This window comes from Melanotaenia boesemani, chromosome 22 (genome assembly GCF_017639745.1).
Source record: "Melanotaenia boesemani isolate fMelBoe1 chromosome 22, fMelBoe1.pri, whole genome shotgun sequence".
Lineage (NCBI taxonomy): Eukaryota > Metazoa > Chordata > Actinopteri > Atheriniformes > Melanotaeniidae > Melanotaenia > Melanotaenia boesemani.
In genome coordinates, this window is record NC_055703.1 from 22,461,191 (window position 1) to 22,488,140 (window position 26,950).

The window sequence follows — 26,950 nt, forward strand, 5'->3', positions numbered from 1 at the left end:
AGTGAGGAAGTTAATCATGTGAAGTTTGTTAGTTCAGATAAACATGTGTGTTAAAGCAGCTCTTCTTTGATGGTGATTATTAGAAAACAGACATGACTGAAAGCCTGAGCTTTGAGTTTAGAAGCTGAACTTGTTTCTTTTGTATTTTCAGGAAGTAAAAAGAAGAAGGAAGAAAACACAGTGAGTTTAAACTCTGATTGATTTAATATTTAACTGTGTTCTACAAAACACTGTTAAAGTCTGGTTTGTGTGGATATCGGTGATTTTATTCTGTGATAACTGCTGTAGTTTACATTGAATAAAAAGTTTATTTTTACAGCAGCAGGGTGAATGAAGTCTTTGTCACCACTAACAGCCTTTAAATGAGTTAAATGAACTCCTCTCTGACAGTCGTACATGTGGTGTGTAGTTTTGTGCTCAGACTCTTAAACTTACACAGATATGTTACTCATGTGTCATGGTGCAGGAACTGAGCTTAAACCCTGCAGTGACTCATTCTGGTCCAGAAAGCCGTCAGGTAACAGAACACACACTACACCCAATTACAAAGTCACACACACTCTGATCTGTATGTGTTAGTTCTCTAAACTGTATATTTGAATAAACACAGTGAGCACTGGATCTATTTTTGTTCTGCAACAGAAGAGAGGAAGGAGCTGCGATGATGATGATGATGATGAAATCGCTTCATTTAAATCAATGTGTAATTTCTTCAGTATAAATCTTTACATCACTGAGCAGCCATGATGGTGTGTTCTTTGTACAGGCTGATCTTGAGGATGGTGTTTTGTACGCCTCCATCAGCTTCATGGATCAGACCAGACAAAGAGAACAGGTGAGTGGTGTCATGTATTATACGCTACATGTTGCTGCAAAAGCATGAACTACTGTGTTTTGTTCTATAGAAATAAGCAAATGTTTCAGTGTCTGTTGTCAAGATTGTTTTACTTCGAGTAACTGCAGAAAAATTGATCTGATTTCCAAACAGCAAAAATCTATAGTTGGTTTAATTGAGGAAATAATATGTTGTCACATGTTCAAACATTTGCATGTTTCTAAAGGTGAAGTTTGTATTTTAATGTTTCCTTCCAGATCTCTGACACTGTGACCTACAGCACTGTGAAAGCTTCCTTCTCTTCTACTGGACTTTCTATTGATCCAAACAGCCTCTACTCCACCGTCAACAAACCACAGAAATAAGATAAAATGTTTAGTTGTATTTAGTCCTGTGCTTGGATCCTCTTCATGCCATGGACTGACAAAACATCTCTTGATAAAATGTGAAGCTTGGTTGTTTCTCTCCTGTGTTAATATGTGACAGAAGTCAGCCTGTGTCAGATCCAGAGGTCAAGTGGTATTTTAAAACAGTAACATAAAGTCTCCAGCAGGGGGCGGTAGAGCTGTTTATCTATGCAAAGAAGCACACTGCTTCCTCCCCTGAGTCAATGCATGCAGGGTTGGAGGAATGTTTGTGTATGTGCATCTCTAACTAATGTTCTCCTTCTCGTGACTTTTTTATTTCTTGCTTTACTATAAGAAGCTAAAAATGACTGGATATATCTTGAAGGACAACATAAAGTTCAATCTCACTTTTCTTCCACTGAATGAATTTCTTTTTTTTTTATCTTTTTTTATAATTTTTATTTTTTTAAAAACATTTTCAACAGTTTGAACAAAACATACATTACAAGAGTACCTATCATGCAATATGTAAGAGCAGATTACCAGAATCAGTCATTTTACACAAAGTCCGGCCTTATAGGTTTTACATACTCAGTCCATTTGGTCCAAATACTGTAAAATTTGTCCTTTTGCATCCTGAGGTGGAAAGACAACTTTTCCATATCGTAAATTTCGTGTACTATATTGACCCATCTATGGTGGGGGGCTCAGCCTTTAGCCATTTTCTTGTGATGGCTTTCTTGTTCGCTGCCAGTAACACCCCAAATAACCTTTTATCTGTGTTTCTCCAGTTTACATCACCAAAATATACATTTTCACAACTACAGGATATTTTGGTACCAAAAACATTATTTATATGTTCACATACCTGTGTCCAATATGGTTTTAAAATCTTACAGTCCCAGAAGATATGAAAGTGGTTAGCCCCAGAAGCCCCACAGAGTCTCCAACACGAATCTCCACTGCCTCAATGTCGTTTCTGTATAGGTGTAATAAAATACCTCGCAATATTCTTCCAACAGAACTCTCACCATGTGTTGGACTCTGTAGTGGTCCATTGTAGCTGACATACATTCTTCTAACTTTCATTAGAAATAGACATAGTACCTTCTCCTTCTCATCTCTTCTTAATGTATTCTGTGTCAGCCAGCTTACATTGTTGAATGGCTTTATACAACCTAGATATAATATTATTCGGTCATCTGGATTTAGTGAGTGTTAAAAACGTCTGTAAGAAACCTAAGTGACATTTTTCCCATGTTGCTTTATGGTTTTGATTGAAATAATGCCTGACCTGCAAATATCTATAGAAGTCTTCCTGATCCAATCCATTTTTATTCTGTAACGTCTCAAAACTCACAAAGGCCCCCTTGTGGATAAAAGAATAATAGGTAGTTAGTCCTTTTGAGATCCACTTGTTAAATCTGTTATCGTATGTATTGGGTACAAAGTCTGAATCATAGGCACACCACCTTAAGACTTTTGACAATTCCTCCAATTTGCAGATTTGAATGGTTTCATTCCAGAATTTTAATAGAGCATCATACATAAACCCGTCTGTAATGTTAATGCTGCTTTGTAATGTTTTACCGGCCAATAGAGCCATTATCGGTATACTTTTTGCACTAGTAGTGCCCTCTACATCTTTCCACCCTGCAGAATAGGTTGGTGTACATAAACAGATCAGAGGTCTAAGCTGGGCAGCAAAGTAATATTCCTGAAGATTAGGTAGACCCATCCCCCCCTTTTCTTTCCTTAATTGCAATGTTTTGTATTTAATCCTTGCCTTTTTCTCTTGCCAGATATATTTGGCCAGTAACCTGTCCCACTCATGAATGTACTTCTGTGGTATATGAATTGGCAGACATTGGAAAAGATATAACATGCGTGGAAGAATATTCATCCTAATTCATTCCACCCAGGAATATAGGTTCAGGAAGCGGACAGTGTTCCACCTTTTTAAGTCTTTACAAAGTCTTTGAAAACCAAATTTGGCCATTACTTTATATAGAAATGTCCATCTAACTGAATCAAATGCTTTTTCTGCATCTAAACTTATTATAAGAGTTTCCAAATTGCGTTGGCAAACATGCTTCATGATAAGTAGTGTTTTTCTGATGCTGTCCTGAGTCTGCCTCTGTCTAACAAAACCGGTCTGGTTTCTATTTATGAGTCCTGGCAAGATGGTTTCTAATCTCTTAGATAATATAGAGGTGAATAATTTATAATTAATATTCAATACACTTACGGGACGATAATTTCCACAATCTACTTTGTCCTTATTCTCCTTAGGAATTATAGAAATTACGGCCTCTCTCCATGAAGAGGGAATTATTCTCATCTCCTGTACCCAGTTCAACGCTCTTAATAATGTTGGCACTAGTTGATCTTGCATACACTTATACCATTCTGAATTAAATCCATCAGTGCCAGGAGATTTCCCATTTTTTAATCTTTTAATTGCTGATAAAACTTCCTCTTTAGTTATTTTTGAAATTAGTTTCTCATTTTGATTGATTGTGACTTTTGGTAAATTCAAAGAAGACAAAAAGGCATCAGTTTGGTCATTGTCACATAGTTTTTGGTAGTACTCTTCAAAACTCCTTTGTATTTTCTCAGGACTGGTTTCAATTTTATTTGTCAGTGGATTTCTTTTTTTTATGTATCGTCCTCTCCGCTTCTTGTTTTCTTAATCTGTATGATAAAGGTTTCAGTGCTTTCCCCCCTGTGTCATAGTACTGTTGCTTTGTGAAAAGGAGCTTCTTTTGTATCTCATGTGTGTTTATTTCATCTATCTCATTCTTCACTTCTCTTATTTTTAATTTAGTTGTCTCCTGTAGAGAATTTGTATGCTCTTTCTGTAGCTCCTTAAGCTTGTCCTCTAAGTCTTTCAATTTCTGCTTTTTTAATTTCTTTACAGTAGAGGAGATAGCTATTATTTTGCCCCTTATCACTGCTTTTAAAGTGTCCCACAGCACCGCTGGCGAGACCTCTTCATTGTCATTAAATTCCAAATATGATTTGATTTCTGATTTCAGTTTTTCTTTGATTCCCTTATTGTTTAGAATGTTCGCATTTATCCTCCAAAGAGTAAATTTGATCCTACCCTTAAGTTCAAGTCATAGATAAACGGGACTATGATCTGAGAGAGTACAAGTTCCAATTTTGCACCCATCCGATCTAAAAATGTCATTCTTAAACATCAAGAATAAATCAATTCGGGAATATACATTGTGTGCTGCAGAGTAATGCGTATAGTCGTGAGCTGTTGGGTTTTTTTCTCTCCATACGTCCACCATTCCTAATTCTTTCTTAAATCACTGAATGAATTTCATTTCACCAATGAAGCTAGAAAGTTATATTTTTTCTTCTGTAAAAGTTTCTCTAAATCGTAACTTCTGTAAATATGGACCCAGCAGAGGACAGTTCAACCTCTGAGGTGTCATGTGACCTCTGATTGTTTCTGCAGGTTTATTTATGTTGAAGCTTTAATTATCAGAAAAAAAGAAAAAAGAAAAGTACTAGAACTCTGCTGCTGTTCGCACATGAACACAAGTTTAGCTACCAATGAAAACGAACACCACTTTAACCACTTTAAAGCCACCTGGGGAGTTTGCTCAATTTGGATAAACAAACACAAGAAACATTTTCCTAAATGAGAAAAAATAGATATATGTGTTCTATTAAGCTAAATTACCCATGTGGTGAAATATGTGAAAGGAAAAGAAAAAAAGCCTCGTTCTCACACTTATACGAGTTGTCCTGCCAACTGAAACCAACACCTCAATGACCACCGATGCACCAACATGATAACATCATACATGACAGCCCACTGGTTAGTATCGTTCACCTCAGTAGGAAAAAGTGAATATGCAGTCCTTCTCAGGAAGGATCAAAGAGCAGGGATTTTTACTCTTAAATTTCATTGCATGAAATTTAGAAAAGTCAACAGATCATCAATAAATACTTTTACATGACAAAGGTGTGAAATAACACAGTGATGTCATTATGAGAACAGTGACATCTGAAAACTGCTCAGACCACGTGACGCATTTCCTTGTAAGCTAAAAAGTTTTATTTAGATTTTTAAATAAATAAGGAAATAGGAGGTAAACAACTCAATTAATTCAACAAGGAACAGAGGTGTTAAAACACAGAGTGAAGTCACTATCAGGAAGTGACGCCTTACAAACCAGAAGAAGCTCATAATATATTTCTGTTTAAGAAACCACTTTTAGAGACGCCATCATTTGTATGGAGACAACAAGAGAGACAGAAGCACAATGGTTCCATTCAGATGGATTACAATGCCTTTATTCCTGATACTGATGCTCCAGTTTACAGGTAAGAACACACATAAATATGGTTCAATTAAAAGAAGCTTCACAGCTATATTTAGTTTTAACTTTATGACTTTACTTGATTCTTTTTAAGTTAAACACAAACTTCTGTTTTTTTTTTAATTGATTCTTAAACCAACTGTGAACATCACAAGCATTTTCGTCCGTCTGTCCGTCCGTCCGTCTGCCAGCCAGCCCGCCCACCCGCTTATCCGGAGTCGGGTCGCGGGGCAGCTGCCTAAGCAGGGAAACCCAGACTTCTCTCTCCCCGGCCACATTCACCAGCTCATTCGGGGGGATCCTGAGGCATTCCCAGGCCAGCGGAGAGATGTAGTCTGTCCAGCGTGTCCTGGGTCTTCCCCGGGGCCTCTTTCCGGTGGGACGGAACACCTCACCAGGGAGGCGTCCAGGAGGCATCCTAACCAGATGCCCGAGCCACCTCATCTGGCTCCTCTCAATGTGGAGGAGCAGCGGCTCTACTCTGAGCCCCTCCCAGATCACCGAGCTTCTCACCCTATCTCTAAGGGAGAGCCCGGCCACCCTGCGGAGAAAACTAATTTCGGCTGCTTGTATTCGCGATCTCGTTCTTTCGCTCACTACCCACAGCTCATGGCCATAGGTGAGGGTGGAACATAGATTGACCTGTAAATCGAGAGCTTTGCCTTTTAGCTCAGCTCCTTCTTCACCACGACAGACCGATGCAGAGTCCACATCACTGCAGACGCCGCATCAATCCGCCTGTCGATCTCCCGCTTTATTCTTCCCTCACTCGTGAACAAGACCCCGAGATACGTGAATTCCTCCACTTGGGGCAGGACCCTATTGCAGATCCTGAGAGAGCACTCCACCCTTTTCCGGCTGAGGACCATGGTCTTGAACTTGGAGGTGCTGATTCTCATCCTAGCCGCTTCACACTCGGCTGTGAATAGCTCCAGTGAGAGCTGAAGATCACTGCCCAATGAAGCCAACAGAACCACATCATCCGCAAAGAGCACAGACCCAATCCTGAGCCCCCTAAACCGGATCCCCTTGACACCTCGGCTGCGCCTAGAAATTCTATCCATAAAAGTTATGAACAGAATCTGTGACAGAGGGCAGCCTGGAAACGATTCTGATTTACTGCCGGCAATGCAGACCAAGCTCTGACACCGGTCGTACAGGGACCGGACAGCTCGTACAAGCGAGTCCGGCACTCTATACTCCCGGAGTACCCCCCACAGGAGTCCCGGGGGAACACGGTCGAATGCCTTCTCCAAATCCACAAAACACATGTAGATTGGTTGGGCAAACTTCCATGCCCCCTAAAAGACCCTGAAGAGGGTGTAGAGCTGGTCCACTGTTCCACGACCGGGACGAAAACCACACTGCTCCTCCTCAATCCTGTTCGACTATCCGACGGACCCTCCTCTCAAGCACCCCTGAATAGACCTTACCGGGGAGGCTGAGGAGTGTGATCCCCCTGTAGTTGGAGCACACCCTCCGGTCTCCCTTTTTGAAGAGGGGGACCAGCACCCCAGTTTGCCTGTCCAGGGGAACTGTCCCCGATGTCTACGCGATCCTGCAGAGGCGTGTCAACCAAGACAGCCCTACAGCATCCAGAACCTTAAGGAACTCTGGGCAGACCTTATCCACCCCTGGGGCCTTGCCACCGAGGAGCTTTTTAACCACCTCAGCAACCTCAGCCCCAGAGATAGGAGAGCCAGCACCAGCTACCCCAGACTCTGCTTCCTCATCAGAAGACGTGTTGGTGGGATTGAGAAGGTCTTCAAAGTATTCCCTCCACCACCTCACAACGTCCCGAGTCGAGGTCAGCAGCCCCCCATCCCCACTGTACAAAGTGTTGACGGAGCACCCCTTTCCCCTCCTGAGTCGCTGGATGGTGGACCAGAATCTCCTCAAAGCCGTCCAGAAGTCATTCTCCATGGCCTCTCCAAACTCCTCCCATGCCCGAGTTTTTACCTTAGCAACCGCCGAAGCTGCGCTTCGCTTAGCCCGCCGATACCCATCAGCTGCCTCTGGAGTCCCACAGGCCAAAAAGGCCCGATAGGACTCCTTCTTCAGCTTGACGGCATCCCTTACTGCCGGTGTCCACCAACGAGTTTGGAGGTTACCGCCGCGACAGGCACCGACGACCTTATGGCCACAGCTACGGCTGGCAGTCTCGACAATAGAGGCACGGAACACAGCACATTCAGACTCAATGTCCCCCGGCCTCACCCGGGACATGGTTGAAGCTCTGCCGGAGATGGGAGTTGAAACTCTTTCTGACAGGGGACTCTGCCAGACGTTCCCAGCAGACCCTCGCAACACGCTTGGGTCCTCCCCCACCAGGTGGTGATCAGTTGAAAGCTCCGCCCCTCTCCTCACCCGAGTGTGAAGTCCCCCAGCAGAACGAGGGAGTCCCCGGAAGGAGTCCAACACCCCCCCCAAGGACTCCAAAAAGGGCGGGTACTCTGAACTGCTATTTGGTGCATAAGCACAAACAACAGTCAGGACCCGTCCCCCCAACCGAAGGCGGAGGGAGGCTACCCTTTCGTCTACCGGGGTAAACCCCAACATACAGGTGCTAAGTTGGGGGGCAATGAGCATGCCCACACCTACTCGGCGCCTCTCACCGGGAGCAACTCCAGAATGGAAGAGGGTCCAGCCCCTCTCGAGGAAAGTGGTTCCAGAGTCCAAGCCATGCGTCGAGGTGAGTCCAACTATATCTAGCCGGAACCGCTCAACCTCATGCACCAGCTCAGGCTCCTTCCCCACCAGAGAGGTGACGTTCCACGTCCCTAGAGCTAGCTTTTGCAGCTATCAGAACCCCCTTCTGGCAGCCGCCCAGCTCACAATGCACCCGAACCCCATGTCCCCTCCTGCAGGTGGTGAGCCCACGAGAGAGCATTTTCTTTTGTAACATTAATCTTTTATTACCAACAGCAGCAAATGGACTAGATTTTTCATTCATCATTGTCAGAATTGGTGATGAAGTCACTTTTCCATGTGAAAATGTGACACATGATCAGAGTAACTGTGAAAGTATGACCTGGATGCTCAGTTAAATGAAAACAACAGTAACGCTGTTTAAACATGGACAGATTCACAGAGAAGCAGCAACTAAATCAGACAGACTGAGTCTTACAGCGAACTGTTCTCTGGTTATAAAGAAGGTCACAGACGAGGATGCTGGTCTTTACACCTGCAGACAGTTTGTATCAGGACAAAAACAAGGATTGGGCTCTAGTGTTGGTCTGTCTGTTATTACTAATGAGTATTTACATCATGATGTTTTCAGCTCAAACTGTCTTGTTAGAACAACAGACTGAAATATCACAATAATTATGATCACAGTGATGAAGTTATTTTCGTTTGAAAGAAAACATATTTTCTAACTCTTTCTAAGATTTTAAACATGTAGTTGGATCTTAATGAACACTGTGGTTACATCTTGTTACTGTGTTTATCAGATGGAGACAAACCATCAACAACACAATCAGGTACCACAACACCATCAGAGACACCGACATCATCTACTGCACGTGAAACAACATCAGCAACACAAACTAAAGGGACATCAGTGGACAGACAAACACCTAAAAACAACAACAATCCAGGTAGAGACTGAATATCTCATCTGAATGTCAGACTGACTCTTGGCTGCTGGTGGAGATTTTCTCTGCTTCAGTCAGTGTGTCTCAGTCTGAAACCTTGTTAAATACCACTGACCATGTTTAACATTTTAATTCTCTTTCCAGGTTCATTGTGTTTGTTATTGTTTCTGTGAGTTCAGCAGCTCTCTTAATCACTGCTGTGGTGATCATCATTGTATGGAAGAAAACTAAAGGTGAGAACATCTCTACATGGCAGCTCCACCCTCCATGCAGGTGTAGAAAAATAGAAGCACCCTCCCGATCTCTTCTCTCACAATCATAACCCAGAATAACAACATCCAACCTCGGCTTCAACCAAGTTTCTTCAATGCAAACTATTTCAGATTTAGTCAGTAATTCACCCAGGAAATTCCTGACCATTCACTATAAGACTCATAGCATTCCATTGCAGCAAAAACAACATATGGCTAATGTCAAGCTAAACTATCCTGCCCCCCAACTCCACCCAACATCTCTTCTCCATCTGCATCATCCCAGAGAGCCTGACTATCACAGGCCCCACGGCCTACCCCGTCTTGGGAATAAGTAAAACTCCAGACATCCTCAGGAGGGACGTCCCTAAAACCAAGCAATCTTTTAGCAGCCGAAGTAATTTCTCGCGCCACATCGGGTTTCCTCTTTGCCACCATTTTTACTTTCCACAATGCTTCAACCATGAATGCCAATAAGGCTTTTCTACTGACTAACACAGAGTCATCCTCACCAGAAGTAGCAAGTATTTTCATCGGGTCTATTACAGGTCTGCCCGGCTCCCCTCGCACCCTCTACATGCCACACTGCTTCAGCATAGGAGATATTATTCCCTTTCCTAACTCTGTCAATGTTCTCTGCCTCAACATAATGAGGGCACCCTTTAAAAGAAGCTGGATGATCCCCCCCCCCAACATGTTGACATTTGTAACATCTCACCGGAGGTTGTTCATACGCCCTGACAATATAACTCATGAACCCAAGCTTAACCTTAGCTGGTAAAACACCATAAAGAAAAGTAAGGAGGACTGGCGAGGAGCCTCCCCCACTCAGTGTTGCCCATGCGCTTCACCCCAATCACATTCTTCTCCTTCAGGCCAACTAATAGCTCCTGATCAGACACAACATGAATCATCCCCCTTAATCCCTACCCGTGTCCGTGGTTTAGAGACCTCAACACCCTTACCTAGCAGGGTGGTGATCCTCAGTGTCCTGGTTTGCTGCGCAGCCGTCTTGCACACCATAGCCAGTACCCCATTTCTCATAACATAAACATGGATTGTTGATTATTGTTTCTGTGAGTTCAGCAGCTTTCTTAATCACTGTTGTGATGATCATCATCGTATGGAAGAAAACTAAAGGTGAGAACATCTCTACATGGCAGCTCCACCCTCCATGCAGGTGTAGAAAAATAGTGCTTGATATCCAAACTTTTATTTTTGATGCATTTAGCTGAGTCTTGGATCTACAGAACTTCTCAATCTAACACTGACCTGATCAGAAACAGAAGTGAGGAAGTTAATCATGTGAAGTTTGTTAGTTCAGATAAACATGTGTGTTAAAGCAGCTCTTCTTTGATGGTGATTATTATATTATTATTAATAGCTCCTTGATCAGAGACACCATAAATCATCCCCGTAATCTCTACCTGTGTCCGTGGTTTAGAGACCTCAACACCCTTACCTAGCAGGCTGGTGATCCTCAGTGTCCTGGTTTGCTGCGCAGCCGTCTTGCACATCATAGCCGGTACCCCATTTCTCATAACATAAACATTCAGCAAGTCACCAAAGTTCTTTTTTCAGTTTTTTCGCCAACTTAAGGGGGTTAATAGCACAGAACCCAGAACCCCCAGACAGTTTAACAAACACCAGAAACCCCTCCTCCGTGCCCTGCTCGTCCCTCTGTACTTTAGTATGGCCAGCATCACCAACATCACTTTCCTGCGAATTATCCGCACACGTCTTCCGTTTATGCTTCCTCTTGCCAATTTTACCCCATCCCTCCTCATCAAGTTCACCAGCCATGGGCAGACCCTGCAGAACCACACTCCAGTCAGTCGAGTTGTCTGTCCTGCGTCTAACTCAAAGTATAATGTATTCAGTTAAAAGACTCTGAAGAAAATATGGCTGTGTGCGTCTCTGCTATCGTGTGCCTTCCTGATCATCTGTCATTGCCGCCTTCCAGTGTCTGAGCTTCTTTCTCGACACTCATCCCGACAGGGAAAGTGAGTGGTGTTGGAGAATGAATTGAATTATGAATTATTGCAAGGCCCTGAACCCCTCCCAACTGCTCTCCAAGTGCTGGAACATCATGGCAGCCCACTGCTCTCGTACATCTAGAGATGGATTAAATGCAGAGCTGAATTTCTCAATTGGGATGAATTAAGTAAAAATTATAAGTAGTATTTTCATTATTGTTATCATGTTGTTTAAGTTGCACTAGATAACCTTCAGACTTTATAACTCAGTGTTGCTGACTTGTTTGATGGTGCACTGACATTTATTTTGCACGTTTCTGGAGCGTCACAGCCCAGCAGCATCTTGATGCTGAGAAACTGCACTTCACAATTTTTTCTTCCAGGCCTCTGCGTGACGTTGCAGCCGAGTTTTGCTTTACACACTTACTCACTGTATAGTGGAACATGTACGGCACCCCAGAAATAATCACAAATCCATCGTAGCGACCACAGTGAACGTTTTCTGTCTCCGTCGCTGCATCTAAATAAACAAACTGATGTTTTTATGATGTTTATCTAATCATAACTGGAGCTCTGCACCTTTTGTAGACACATTCTCAGTAAAACACTTCTCCTAAACTTCTCAGAAAAAATGACATCAGTTTACTAATTTATTAATAAACACATTCAAAATAGAAGAGCTGCATGAAGTAAAACGTTTATCTGTACCATCAATCTTCCCACACATGCAGCTTCCTCTTTTCTTTGCTGAACTGTCCACTGTCATCTTCAGTGGAAAACAAAGCAGATTAAAGATTTAGTAAAATACATTCAACATGCATTAAAAGCTAAAAAGTTTTATTTAGATTTTTAAATAAATAAGGAAATAGGAGGTAAACAACTCAATTAATTCAACAAGGAACAGAGGTGTTAAAACATCACGGAGAAAAAACATCAACAACACAATCAGCTACTATAACACCGTCAAAGACACCGACATCATCCACTGCAAGTAATACAACATCAGCAACACAAACTAAAGAGACATCAGTGGACAGACAAACACCTACAAACAACAACAATCCATCACAACAAGCAGGTAGAGACTGAATCTTTCATCTTCTGCAGTGTGAATGTCAGACTGACTCTTGGCTGCTGGTGGAGATTTTCTCTGCTTCAGTCAGTGTGTCCCAGTCTGAAACCTTCAGAAACACTAATCATGTTTAACATTTTAATTCTCTTTCCAGGTTCATCGTGGTTGTTTATTATTGTTTCTGTGAGTTCAGCAGCTCTCTTAATCACTGTTGTGATGATCATCATCGTATGGAAGAAAACTAAAGGTGAGAACATCTCCACATGGCAGCTCCACCCTCCATGCAGGTGTAGAAAAATAGTGTTTGATCTCCAAACTTTTAATTTTGATTTATTTAGCTGAGTCTTGGATCTACAGAAATTCTCAATCTAACACTGACCTGATCAGAAACAGAAGTGAGGAAGTTAATCATGTGAAGATTGTTAGTTCAGATAAACATGTGTGTTAAAGCAGCTCTTCTTTGATGGTGATTATTAGAAAACAGACATGACTGAAAGCCTGAGCTTTGAGTTTAGAAGCTGAACTTGTTCCTTTTGTATTTTCAGGAAGTAAAAAGAAGAAGGAAGAAAACACAGTGAGTTTAAACTCTGATTGATTTAATATTTAACTGTGTTCTACAAAACACTGTTAAAGTCTGGTTTGTGTGGATATCGGTGATTTTATTCTGTGATAACTGCTGTAGTTTACATTGAATAAAAAGTTTATTTTTACAGCAGCAGGGTGAATGAAGTCTTTGTCACCACTAACAGCCTTTAAATGAGTTAAATGAACTCCTCTCTGACAGTCGTACATGTGGTGTGTAGTTTTGTGCTCAGACTCTTAAACTTACACAGATATGTTACTCATGTGTCATGGTGCTGGAACTGAGCTTAAACCCTGCAGTGACTCATTCTGGTCCAGAAAGCCGTCAGGAAACAGGACACACACTACACCCAATTACAAAGTCACACACACTCTGATCTGTATGTGTTAGTTCTCTAAACTGTATATTTGAATAAACACAGTGAGCACTGGATCTATTTTTGTTCTGCAACAGAAGTGAGGAAGGAGCTGCGATGATGATGATGATGATGATGATGATGATGATGATGATGATGATGATGATGATGATGATGAAATCGCCTCATTTAAATCAATGTGTAATTTCTTCAGTATAAATCTTTACATCACTGAGCAGCCATGATGGTGTTTTCTTTGTACAGGCTGATCCTGAGGATGGTGTTTTGTACGCCTCCATCAGCTTCATGGATCAGACCAGACAAAGAGAACAGGTGAGTGGTGTCATGTATTATACGCTACATGTTGCTGCAAAAGCATGAGCTACTGTGTTTTGTTCTATAGAAATAAGTAAATCTTTCAGTGTCTGTTGTCAAGATTGTTTTACTTTGAGTAACTGCAGAAAAACTGATCTGATTTCCAAACAGCATAAATCTATAGTCGGTTTAATTTAGGAAATAATATGTTGTCACATTTTTTTAGAGTTTCATTAAAAAGTAAAATCACCGTCGACTCACTGATTCACTTTCACAGAATCTTGATCAGGGATGTTCAAACATTTGCATGTTTCTAAAGGTGAAGTATGTATTTTAATGTTTCCTTCCAGGTTTCTGACACTGTGACCTACAGCACTGTGGAAGCTTCGTCCTCTTCTACTGGAGTTTCTATTGATCCAAACAGCCTCTACTCCACCGTCAACAAACCACAGAAATAAGAAGTTTTTTTACTAAATTTAAGATTTTTTTTTTTAACATTTTTCCTTGAATCATGAATATGGGATATTAAGACATCAGCATACCAACTAATAAAGAATATTATAACAGAGCAGTCATAGAGGATATACTATATCATGGGCAAAAGATTTAAGGAGGATCATCTGTTTTCATTACTTTCAATTCATTCTTGTTCAAAGCTCTCAATGTACAGAGCTTTAGACATAAATAAACACAGATGATCTTTCACAAAATCACAATTTTTGTCTTTTTGACATGTTAAACACAAATTAAATTATTCAGAACCTGGTTGTAACTCCATGATACCATTTAGGTGTTTTTACCTCTGCTTTGTTTTCTTTCTGTTTTTAGTTACACATTTCCTGCTGGGACAGGACTTTGGTTTCTCTAAGATAAAATGTTTAGTTGTATTTAGTCCTGTGCTTGGATCCTCTTCATGCCATGGACTGACAAAACATCTCTTGATAAAACGTGGAGCTTGGTTGTTTCTCTCCTGTGTTAATAGGTGACAGAAGTCAGCCTGTGTCAGATCGAGAGGTAAAGTGGTATTTTAAAACAGTAACCTAAAGTCTCCAGCAGAGGGCGGTAGAGCTGTTTATCTATGCAAAGAAGCACACTGCTTCCTCCCCTGAGTCAATGCATGCAGGGGTGGAGGAATGTTTGTGTATGTGCATCTCTAACTAATGTTCTCCTTCTCGTGACTTTTTTATTTCTTGCTTTACTATAAGAAGCTAAAAATGACTGGATATATCTTGAAGGACAACAGAAAGTTCAATCTCACTTTTCTTCCACTGAATGAATTTCTTTTTTTTTTATCTTTTTTTATAATTTTTATTTTTTTAAAAACATTTTCAACAGTTTGAACAAAACATACATTACAAGAGTACCTATCATGCAATATGTAAGAGCAGATTACCAGAATCAGTCATTTTACACAAAGTCCGGCCTTATAGGTTTTACATACTCAGTCCATTTGGTCCAAATACTGTAAAATTTGTCCTTTTGCATCCTGAGGTGGAAAGACAACTTTTCCATATCGTAAATTTCGTGTACTATATTGACCCATCTATGGTGGGGGGCTCAGCCTTTAGCCATTTTCTTGTGATGGCTTTCTTGTTCGCTGCCAGTAACACCCCAAATAACCTTTTATCTGTGTTTCTCCAGTTTACATCACCAAAATATACATTTTCACAACTACAGGATATTTTGGTACCAAAAACATTATTTATATGTTCACATACCTGTGTCCAATATGGTTTTAAAATCTTACAGTCCCAGAAGATATGAAAGTGGTTAGCCCCAGAAGCCCCACAGAGTCTCCAACACGAATCTCCACTGCCTCAATGTCGTTTCTGTATAGGTGTAATAAAATACCTCGCAATATTCTTCCAACAGAACTCTCACCATGTGTTGGACTCTGTAGTGGTCCATTGTAGCTGACATACATTCTTCTAACTTTCATTAGAAATAGACATAGTACCTTCTCCTTCTCATCTCTTCTTAATGTATTCTGTGTCAGCCAGCTTACATTGTTGAATGGCTTTATACAACCTAGATATAATATTATTCGGTCATCTGGATTTAGTGAGTGTTAAAAACGTCTGTAAGAAACCTAAGTGACATTTTTCCCATGTTGCTTTATGGTTTTGATTGAAATAATGCCTGACCTGCAAATATCTATAGAAGTCTTCCTGATCCAATCCATTTTTATTCTGTAACGTCTCAAAACTCACAAAGGCCCCCTTGTGGATAAAAGAATAATAGGTAGTTAGTCCTTTTGAGATCCACTTGTTAAATCTGTTATCGTATGTATTGGGTACAAAGTCTGAATCATAGGCACACCACCTTAAGACTTTTGACAATTCCTTCAATTTGCAGATTTGAATGGTTTCATTCCAGGATTTTAATGGAGCATCATACATAAACCCGTCTGTAATGTTAATGCTGCTTTGTAATGTTTTACCCCCCAATAGAGCCATTATCGGTATACTTTTTGCACTAGTAGCGCCCTCTACATCTTTCCACCCTGCGGAATAGGTTGGTGTACATAAACAGATCAGAGATCTAAGCTGGGCAACATAGTAATATTCCTGAAGATTAGTTAGAACACTCCCCCCCCCCACCCCCCCCTTCCCCCCTTTTCGCTCCTTAGTTTGTCCTCTAAGTCTTTCAATTTCTGCTTTTTTAATTTCTTTACAGTAGAGGAGATAGCTATTATTTTGCCCCTTATCACTGCTTTTAAAGTGTCCCACAGCACCGCTGGCGAGACCTCTTTATTGTCATTAAATTCCAAATATGATTTGATTTCTGATTTCAGTTTTTCTTTGATTCCCTTATTGTTTAGAATGTTCGCATTTATCCTCCAAAGAGTAGATTTGATCCTACCCTTAAGTTCAAGTCATAGATAAATGGGACTATGATCTGAGAGAGTACTAGTTCCAATTTTGCACCCATCCGATCTAAAAATGTCATTCTTAAACATCAAGAATAAATCAATTCGGGAATATACATTGTGTGCTGCAGAGTAATGCGTATAGTCGTGAGCTGTTGGGTTTTTTTCTCTCCATACGTCCACCATTCCTAATTCTTTCTTAAATCACTGAATGAATTTCATTTCACCAATGAAGCTAGAAAGTTATATTTTTTCTTCTGTAAAAGTTTCTCTAAATCTTAACTTCTGTAAATATGAACCCAGCAGAGGACAGTTCAACCTCTGAGGTGTCATGTGACCTCTGATTGTTTCTGCAGGTTTATTTATGTTGAAGCTTTAATTATCAGAAAAAAAGAAAAAAGAAAAGTATTAGAACTCTGCTGCTGTTCGCACATGAACACAAGTTTAGCTGCCAATAGAAACGAACACCACTTTAACCACTTTAAAGCCACCTGGTGAGTTTGTTCAATTTGGATAAACAAACACAAGAAACATTTTCCTAAATGAGAAAAAATAGATATATGTGTTCTATTAAGCTAAATTACCCATGTGGTGAAATATGTGAAAGGAAATAAAAAGGCCTCGTTCTCACACTTTTACGAGTTGTCCTGCCAACTGAAACCAACACCTCAATGACCACCGATGCACCAACATGATGTGTTACATGACATCATACATGACAGCCGACTGGTTAGTATCGTTCACCTCAGTAGGAAAAAGTGAATATGCAGTCCTTCTCAGGAAGGATCAAAGAGCAGGGATTTTTACTCTTAAATTTCATTGCATGAAATTTAGAAAAGTCAACAGATCATCAATAAATACTTTTACATGACAAAGGTGTGAAATAACACAGTGATGTCATTATGAGAAAAGTGACATCTGAAAACTGCTCAGACCACGTGACGCATTTCCTTGTTAGAAGAATCCAGTTTGCAAACTGAGCTAGAAAAGACGACAAGAGAGAAAATGGAAGAACAATGGTCGCATTCAGATGGATTAAAATGTCTTTATTCCTGATACTGATGCTCCAGTTTACAGGTAAGAACACACATAAATATGGCTCAATTAAAAGAAGCTTCACAGCTATATTTAGTTTTACCTTTATGACTTTACTTGATTCTTTGTAAGTTAAACACAAACTTCTGTTTTTTTTAATTTGATTCTTGAACCAACAGTGAATATCACAAGCATTTTCGTCCGTCTGTCCGTCCACCCGTCCGCCCGCCCACCCGCTTATCCGGAGTCGGGTCGCGGGGGGAGCTGCCTAAGCAGGGAAACCCAGACTTCCCTCTCCCCGGCCACACTCACCAGGTCATTCGGGGGGATCCCAAGGCGTTCCCAGGCCAGCGGAGAGATGTAATCTGTCCAGCGTGTCCTGGGTCTTCCCCGGGGCCTCTTTCCGGTGGGACATGCCCAGAACACCTCACCAGGGAGTCATTCTGACCAGATGCCCGAGCCACCTCACCTCATCTGGCTCCTCTCGATGTGGAGGAGCAGTGGCTCTACTCTGAGCCCCTCCCGGATCACTGAGCTTCTCACCCTATCTCTAAGGGAGAGCCCGGCCACCCTGCGGAGGAAACTCATTTCGGCCACTTCTATTCGCGATCTCGTTCTAGTGAGCTCACTACCTACAGCTCATGACCACAGGTGAGGGTAGGAACGTAGATCGACCGGTAAATCAAGAGCTTTGCCTTTTGGCTCAGCTCCCTCTTCACCACGATAGACCGATGCAGAGCCTGCATCACTACAGACGCCGTATCGATCCGCCTGTCGATCACCCGCTCCATCCTTCCCTCACTCGTGAACAAGACCCCAAGATACGTAAACTCCTCCACTTGAGGCAGAACCCTATTGCAGACCTAGAAAGAGCACTCCCCCCTTTTCCGGCTGAGGACCATGGTCTTGGACTTGGAGGTGCTGATTCTCATCCCAGCCGCTTCACACTCGGCTGTGAATCATTCAAGTGAGAGCTGAAGATCACGGCCGGATGAAGCCAACAGAACCACATCATCCGCAAAGAGCAGAGATGCAATCTTGAGGCCCCCGAACCGGATCCCCTTGACACCTCGGCTGCACCTAGAAATTCTGTCCATAAAGGTTATGAACAGAATCGGTGACAGAGGGCAGCCTGGAAATGATTCTGATTTACTGCCGGCAATGCGGACCAGGCTCTGACACCGGTCGTACAGGGACCGGACATCTCGTACAAGCGAGTCCGGGACTCTATACTCCCAGAGTACCCCCCACAGGAGTCCCCGGGGAACACGGTCGAATGCCTTCTCTAAATCCACAAAACGCATGTAGATTGGTTGGGCAAACTTCCATGCCCCCTAAAAGACCCCGAAGAGGGTGTAGAGCTGGTCCACTGTTCCACGACCGGGACGAAAACCACACTGCTCCTCCTCAATCCGGTTCGACTATCCGACGGACCCTCCTCTCAAGCACCCCTGAATAGACCTTACCAGGGAGGCTGAGGAGTGTAGTCCCCCTGTAGTTGGAGCATACCCTCCGGTCTCCCTTTTTGAAGAGGGGGACCAGCACCCCAGTCTGCCTGTCCAGGGGAACTGTCACCGATGTCTACGCGATGCTGCAGAGGCATGTCAACCAAGACAGCCCTACAGCATCCAGAGCCTTAAGGAACTCTGGGCGGACCTTATCCACCCCTGGGGCCTTGCCACCGAGGAGCATTTTAACCACCTCAGCGACCTCAGCCCCAGAGATAGGAGAGCCAGCACCAGCTACCCCAGACTCTGCTTCTTCATCAGAAGACGTGTTGGTGGGATTGAGAAGGTCTTCGAAGTATTCACTCCACTGCCTCACAACGTCCTGAGTCGAGGTCAGCAGCCCGAGGTCAGGTCCTCCCATGCTCGAGTTTTTACCTTAGCAACCGCCGAAGCTGTGCTCCGCTTAGCCAACTATATCTAGCCGGAACCGCTCAACCTCATGCACCAGCTCAGGCTCCTTCCCCGCCAGAGAGGTGACGTTCCACGTCCCTAGACCTAGCTTTGCAGCCGAGGATCAGCCCCCCCCCCTCTGGCAGCCGCCCAGCTCACAATGCAACCGAACCCTATGGCCCCTCCTGCAGGTGGTGAGCCCACGGGAGAGCATTTTCTTTTGTAACATTAATCTTTTATTACCAACAGCAGCAAATGGACTAGATTTTTCATTCATCACTGTCAGAATTGGTGATGAAGTCACTTTTCCATGTGAAAATGTGACACATGATCAGAGTAACTGTGAAAGTACGACCTGGATGCTCAGTTAAATGAAAACAACAGTAACGCTGTTTAAACATGGACAGATTCACAGAGAAGCAGCAACTAAATCAGACAGACTGAGTCTTACAGCGAACTGTTCTCTGGTTATAAAGAAGGTCACAGACGAGGATGTTGGTCTTTACACCTGTAGACAGTTTGTATCAGGACAAAAACAAGGATTAGGCTCTAGTGTTGGTCTGTCTGTTATTACTAATGAGTATTTACATCATGATGTTTTCAGCTCAAACTGTCTTGTTAGAACAACAGACTGAAATATCACAATAATTATGATCACAGTGATGAAGTTATTTTCGTCTGAAAGAAAACATATGTTCACATATTTTCTAACTCTTTCAAAGATTTTAAACATGGAGTTTGATCTTAAGGAACACTGTGGTTACATCTTGTTACTGTGTTTATTAGATGGAGACAAACCATCAACAACACAATCAGCTACCACAACACCATCAGAGACACCGACATCATCTACTGCACGTGAAACAACATCAGCAACACAAACTAAAGGGACATCAGTGGACAGACAAACACCTAAAAACAACAACAATCCAGGTAGAGACTGAATCTCATCTTCTGCAGTGTGAATATCAGACTGACTCTTGGCTGCTGGTGGAGATTTTCTCTGCTTCAGTCAGTGTGTCTCAGTCTGAAACCTTGTTAAATACCTCTGACCATGTTTAACATTTTAATTCTCTTTCCAGGTTCATCGTGTTTGTTATTGTTTCTGTGAGTTCAGCAGCTCTCTTAATCACTGCTGTGGTGATCATCATCGTATGGAAGAGAACTAAAGGTGAGAACATCTCTACATGGCAGCTCCACCCTACATGCAGGTGTAGAACAATAGAAGCACCCTCCCGATCTCTTCTCTCACAATCATATCCCAGAATAACAAAATCCAACCTCGGCTTCAACCAAGTTTCTTCAATGCAAACTATTTCAGATTTAGTCAGTAATTCACCCAGGAAATTCCTGACCATTCGCTATAAGACTCCTAGCATTCCATTGCAGCAAAAACAACATATAGCTAAGTTCGAGCTAAACTATCCTGTACCCCAACTCCACCCAACACCTCTTCTCCATCTGCATCATCCCAGAGAGCCTGACTATCACAGGCCCCACGGCCTACCCCATCTTGGGAATAAGTAAAACTCCAGACATCCTCAGGAGGGACGTCCCTAAAACCAAGCAATCTTTCAGCAGCCAAAATAATATCTCGCGCCACATCGGGTTTCCTCTTTGCCACCATTTTTACATCCCACAATGCTTCAACCATGAATGCCAATAAGTCTTTTCTACTGACTAACACAGAGTCGTCCTCGCCTGAAGTAGCAAGTATTTTCATCAGGTCACAAGTACCTGGTCTAGTACACATCAGCCCTGCTCCCCTCGCACCTTCCACATGCCACTCTGCTTCAGCATAGGAGATATAATTCCCTTTCCTAACTCTGTCAATGTTCTCCTCCTCAACATAATGAGGGCACCCTTTAAAAGAAGCTGGATGACCCCCCCCCCCCATGTTTACATTTGTAACATCTCACCGGAGGTTGTTCATACGCCCTGACACCCAAGCTTAACCTTAGCAGGTAAAACACCATAAAGAAAAGTAAGGTGGACTGGCGAGGAGCCTCCCCCACTCAGTGTTGCCCATGAGCTTCACCCCAATCACATTCTTCTCCTTCAGGCTAACTAATAGCACCTGATCAGAGACACCATAAATCATACCCGTAATCTCTACCTTTAGAGGCCTCAACACCCTTACCTAGCAGGCTGGTGATCCTCAGTGTCCTGGTTTACTGCGCAGCCATCTTGCACACCATAGCACGTACCCCATTTCTTATAACGTAAACATTCAGCAAGTCACCAAGCTCTTTTTTCAGTTCTTTCGCCAACTTAAGGGGGTTAACAGCACAGAACCCAGAACCCCCACAAAGTTTAAAAAACACCCGGAAACCCTCCTCCGTGCCCTGATCGTCCCTCTGTACTTTAGTATGGCCAGCATCACCAACATCACTTTCCTGCAAATTATTCGCACATGTCTTCCGTTTATGCTGCCTCTTGCCAATTTTACCCCATCCCTCCTCATCAAGTTCACCAGCCATGGGCAGACCCTGCAGAACCACACCCCAGTCAGGCGAGTTGTCTGTCCTGCGTCTAACTCAAAGTATAATGTATTCAGTTAAAAGTCTCTGAAGAAAACTTGGCTGTGTGCGTCTCTGCTACCGTGTGCCTTCCTGATCATCTGTCATTGCCACCTTCCAGTGTCTGAGCTTCTTTCTCGACTCTCATCCCGACAGGGAAAGTGAGTGGTGTTGGAGAATGAATTGAACTATGAATTATTGCAAGTCCCTGAACCCTCCCAACTGCTCTCCAGGTGCTGGAACATCATGGCAGCCCACTGCTCTCTCGTACATCTAGAGATGGATTAAATGCAGAGCTGAATTTCTCAATTGGGATGAATTCAGTAAAAATTATTAGTAGTATTTTTTATTGTTGTTATCATGTTGTTTAAGTTGCACTAGATAACCTTCAAACTTTATAACTCAGTGTTGCTGACTTGTTTGATGGTGCACTGACATTTATTTTGCACGTTTCTGGAGCGTCACAGCCCAGCAGCATCTTGATGCTGAGAAACTGCACTTCACAATTTCTTCTTCCAGGCCGCTGCGTGACGTTGCAGCCGAGTTTTGCTTTACACACTTACTCACTGTGTAGTGGAACATGTACGGCACCCCAGAAATAATCACAAATCCATCGTAGCGACCACAGTGAACGTTTTCTGTCTCCGTCACTGCAACTAAATGAACAAACTGATGTTTTTATGATGTTTATCTAATCATAACTGGAGCTCTGCACCTTTTGTAGATACATTTTCAGTAAAACACTTCTCCTAAACTTCTCAGAAAAATGACATCAGTTTACTAATTTATTAATAAACACATTCAAAATAGAAGAGCTGCATGAAGTAAAACGTTTATCTGTACCATCAATCTTCCCACACATGCAGCTTCCTCTGTTCTTTGCTGAACTGTCCACTGTCATCTTCAGTGGAAAACAAAGCAGATTAAAGATTCAGTAAAATACATTCAACATGCATTAAAAGCTAAAAAGTTTTATTTAGATTTTTAAATGAATAAGGAAATAGGAGGTAAACAACTCAATTAATTCAACAAGGAACAGAGGTGTTAAAACACAGAGTGAAGTCACTATCAGGAAGTGACGCCTCACAAACCAGAAGAAGTTCATAATATATTTCTGTTTAAGAAACCACTTTTAGAGACTCGGTCATTTATGAAGGAGACAACAAGAGAGACAGAAGCACAATGGTTCCACTCAGATGGATTAAAATGTCTTTATTCCTGATTCTGATGCTTCAGTTTACAGGTAAGGAAACATATTTAACATGTTAAATAAAATGATTTAAACCAGTTTCAGAGCTTTACTAATGTAGCTTCATTAAGTTTTCCTCCTCTAACACAGACATGTTTTATCTGTAACTTGGTTACAAACTTTTATTAATTGTAAAATAATCCTCCCATAAACAAGAAACATGACAGACATTTATATTCAGCTGTTTAATTTTCATAATTTAATTTTCTTACCAGCAGCAGCTAAACAACATTCATCCTCCTTCACTGTCAGAGTTGGTGATGAAGTCACTTTGTCTTGTGGAAATGTGACACATGATCAGAGTAACTGTGAAAGTATGACCTGGAAACTCAGTAAAAACAAAATAACAGTAACGCTGTTTGAACATGGACAGATTCACAGAGAAGCAGCAACTAAATCAGACAGACTGAGTCTTACAGGGAACTGTTCTCTGATTATAAAGTAGGTCACAGACGAGGATGCTGGTCTTTACACCTGCAAGACAGTTTGTATCAGGACAACAACAAGGACCAGACTCTAATGTTGATCTGTTTGTTATTACCAATTAGTATTTACAACATGATGTTTTCAGCTCAAACTGTCTTGTTTGAACAACAGACTGAAATATCACAATAATTATGATCACAGTGATGAAGTTATTTTCATCTTAAAGAAAACACACATTTAAGGAGAAATGGGTTCATTTTCACCTATTTTCTAACTTTTTGTAAAGATTTTAAACATGGAGTTTGATCTTAATGAACACTGTGGTTACATCTTGTTACTGTGTTTATCAGACGGAGAAAGACCATCAACAACACAATCAGCTACTACAACACCGTCAAAGACACCGAAATCATCCACTGCACGTGAAACAACATCAGCAACTCAATCAACTATTGCAACAACATCCACTACCACAACTCTGTCAACTACCACAGCAACATCAGAGACGCCCAGTTCATCCACTGCACGTGAAACAACATCAGCAACTCAATCAACTATTGCAACAACATCCACTACCACAACTCTGTCAACTACCACAGCAACATCAGAGACGCCCAGTTCATCCACTGCACATGAAACAACATCAGCAACTCAATCAACTATTGCAACAACATCCACTACCACAACTCTGTCAACTACCACAGCAACATCAGAGACACCCAGTTCATCCACTGCACGTGAAACAACATCAGCAACTCAATCAACTATTGCAACAACATCCACTACCACAACTCTGTCAACTACCACAGCAACATCAGAGACACAGACATCATCCACTGCAAGTAATACAACATCAGCAACACAAACTAAAGAGACATCAGTGGACAGACAAACACCTACAAACAACAACAATCCATCACAACAAGCAGGTAGAGACTGAATCTCTCATCTTCTGCAGTTTGAATGTCAGACTGACTCTTGGCTGCTGGTGGAGATTTTCTCTGCTTCAGTCAGTGTGTCTCAGTCTGAAACCTTCAGAACCGCTGATCATGTTTAACATTTTCCAGGTTCATTGTTGCTGTTTATTATTGTTTCTGTGAGTTCAGCAGCTCTCTTAATCACTGTTGTGATGATCATCATCATATGGAAGAAAACTAAAGGTGAGAACATCTCTACATGGCAGCTCCACCCTCCATGCAGGTGTATAAAAACAGTGTTTGACATTCAAACTTTTAATTTTGATGCATTTAGCTGAGTCTTGGATCTACAGAAATTCTCAATCTAACACTGACCTGATCAGTAATAGAATTGAGGAAGTTAATCATGTGAAGATTGTTAGTTCAGATAAACATGTGTGTTAAAGCAGCTCTTCTTTGATGGTGATTTTTAGAAAACAGACAGGACTGAAAGCCTGAGCTTTGAGTTTAGAAGCTGAACTCGTTTCTTTTGTATTTTCAGGAAGTAAAAAGAAGAAGGAAGAAAACACAGTGAGTTTAAACTCTGATTGATTTAATATTTAACTGTGTTCTACAAAACACTGTTAAAGTCTGGTTTGTGTGGATATCAGTGATTTTATTCTGTGATAACTGCTGTAGTTTACATTGAATAAAAAGTTTATTTTTACAGCAGCAGGGTGAATGAAGTCTTTGTCACCACTAACAGCCTTTAAATGAGTTAAATGAACTCCTCTCTGACAGTCGTACATGTGGTGTGTAGTTTTGTGCTCAGACTCTTAAACTTACACAGATATGTTACTCATGTGTCATGGTGCAGGAACTGAGCTTAAACCCTGCAGTGACTCATTCTGGTCCAGAAAGCCGTCAGGTAACAGAACACACACTACACCCAATTACAAAGTCACACACACTCTGATCTGTATGTGTTGGTTCTCTAAACTGTTTCTTTGAATAAACACAGTAAGCACTGGATCTATTTTTGTTATGCAACAGAAGAGAGGAAGGAGCTGCGATGATGATGATGATGATGATGATGATGATGATGAAATTGCTTCATTTAAATCAATGTGTAATTTCTTCAGTATAAATCTTTACATCACTGAGCAGCCATGATGGTGTGTTCTTTGTACAGGCTGATCCTGAGGATGGTGTTTTGTACGCCTCCATCAGCTTCATGGATCAGACCAGACAAAGAGAACAGGTGAGTGGTGTCATGTATTATACGCTACATGTTGCTGCAAAAGCATGAACTACTGTGTTTTGTTCTATAGAAATAAGCAAATGTTTCGGTGTCTGTTATCAAGATTGTTTTACTTTGAGTAACTGCAGAAAAACTGATCTGATTTCCAAACAGCATAAATCTATCCATCCATCCATTCATTTTCTTCCGCTGATCCGGAGTCGGGTCGCGGGGGCAGCTGCCTAAGCAGGGAAACCCAGACTTCCCTCTCCCCGGCCACATTCACCAGCTCATCCGGAGGGATCCCGAGGCGTTCCCAGGCCAGCCGAGAGATGTAGTCTGTCCAGCGTGTCCTGGGTCTTCCCCGGGGCCTTATTCTGGTGGGACGTGCCTGGAACACCTCACCAGGGAGGCATTCTGACCAGATGTCCGAGCCACCTCACCTCATCTGGCTCCTCTCGATGTGGAGGAGCAGCGGCTCTACTCTGAGCCCCTCCCGGATCACTGAGCTTCTCACCCTATCTCTAAGGGAGAGCCCGGCCACCCTGCGGAGGAAACTCATTTCGGCCGCTTCTATTCGCGATCTCGTTCTAGTGAGCTCACTACCCACAGCTCATGACCATAGGTAAATCGAGAGCTTTGCCTTTTGGCTCAGCTCCCTCTTCACCACGACAGACCGATGCAGAGTCCGCTTCACTACAGACACCGCACCGATCCGCCTGTCAATCTCCCGCTCCATTCTTCCCTCACTCATGAACAAGACCCCGAGATATGTAAACTCCTCCACTAGGGGCAGGACCCTATTGCAGACCTGGAGAGAGCACTCCACCCTTTTCCAGCTGAGGACCATGGTCTCGGATTTGGAGGTGCTGATTCTCATCCCAGCCCCTTCACACTCGGCTGCGAATCGCTCCAGTGAGAGCTGAAGATCACGGCTCGATGAAGCCAACAGAACCACGTCATCTGCAAAGAGCAGAGACCCAATCCTGAGGCCACCTAACCGGATCCCCTCAACACCTCGGCTGCACCTAGAAATTCTGTCCATAAAGGTTATGAACACAATCGGTGACAGAGGGCAGCCTTGGCGGAGTCCAACCCGCACTGGAAACAATTCTGATTTACTGCTGGCAATGCGGACCAAGCTCTGA

The 26,950-nt window shown here is 42.3% G+C and overlaps 1 protein-coding gene and 1 long non-coding RNA gene across 2 annotated transcripts in view; both read left to right on the forward strand.

The window, feature by feature from the left end:
* The first annotated feature begins 306 nt into the window (after positions 1-306).
* Positions 307-26,950, forward strand: part of LOC121633264 (cell wall protein DAN4-like) — a 29,388-nt gene continuing 2,744 nt past the window's right edge. Inside the window, exons 1-7 of the mRNA XM_041975131.1 lie at positions 307-517; positions 23,115-23,234; positions 24,017-24,595; positions 24,734-24,826; positions 25,125-25,153; positions 25,440-25,490; positions 25,755-25,823. Of these exons, the coding sequence (XP_041831065.1) occupies positions 442-517; positions 23,115-23,234; positions 24,017-24,595; positions 24,734-24,826; positions 25,125-25,153; positions 25,440-25,490; positions 25,755-25,823 (1,017 nt within the window). The 5' untranslated portion in view covers positions 307-441. The remainder of the gene's footprint in view (positions 518-23,114; positions 23,235-24,016; positions 24,596-24,733; positions 24,827-25,124; positions 25,154-25,439; positions 25,491-25,754; positions 25,824-26,950) is intronic.
* On the forward strand, positions 12,960-14,102 carry LOC121633277. The gene is made up of 3 exons (XR_006009024.1): positions 12,960-12,991; positions 13,620-13,688; positions 14,021-14,102. It is a non-coding gene; the product is annotated as an uncharacterized LOC121633277 (long non-coding RNA).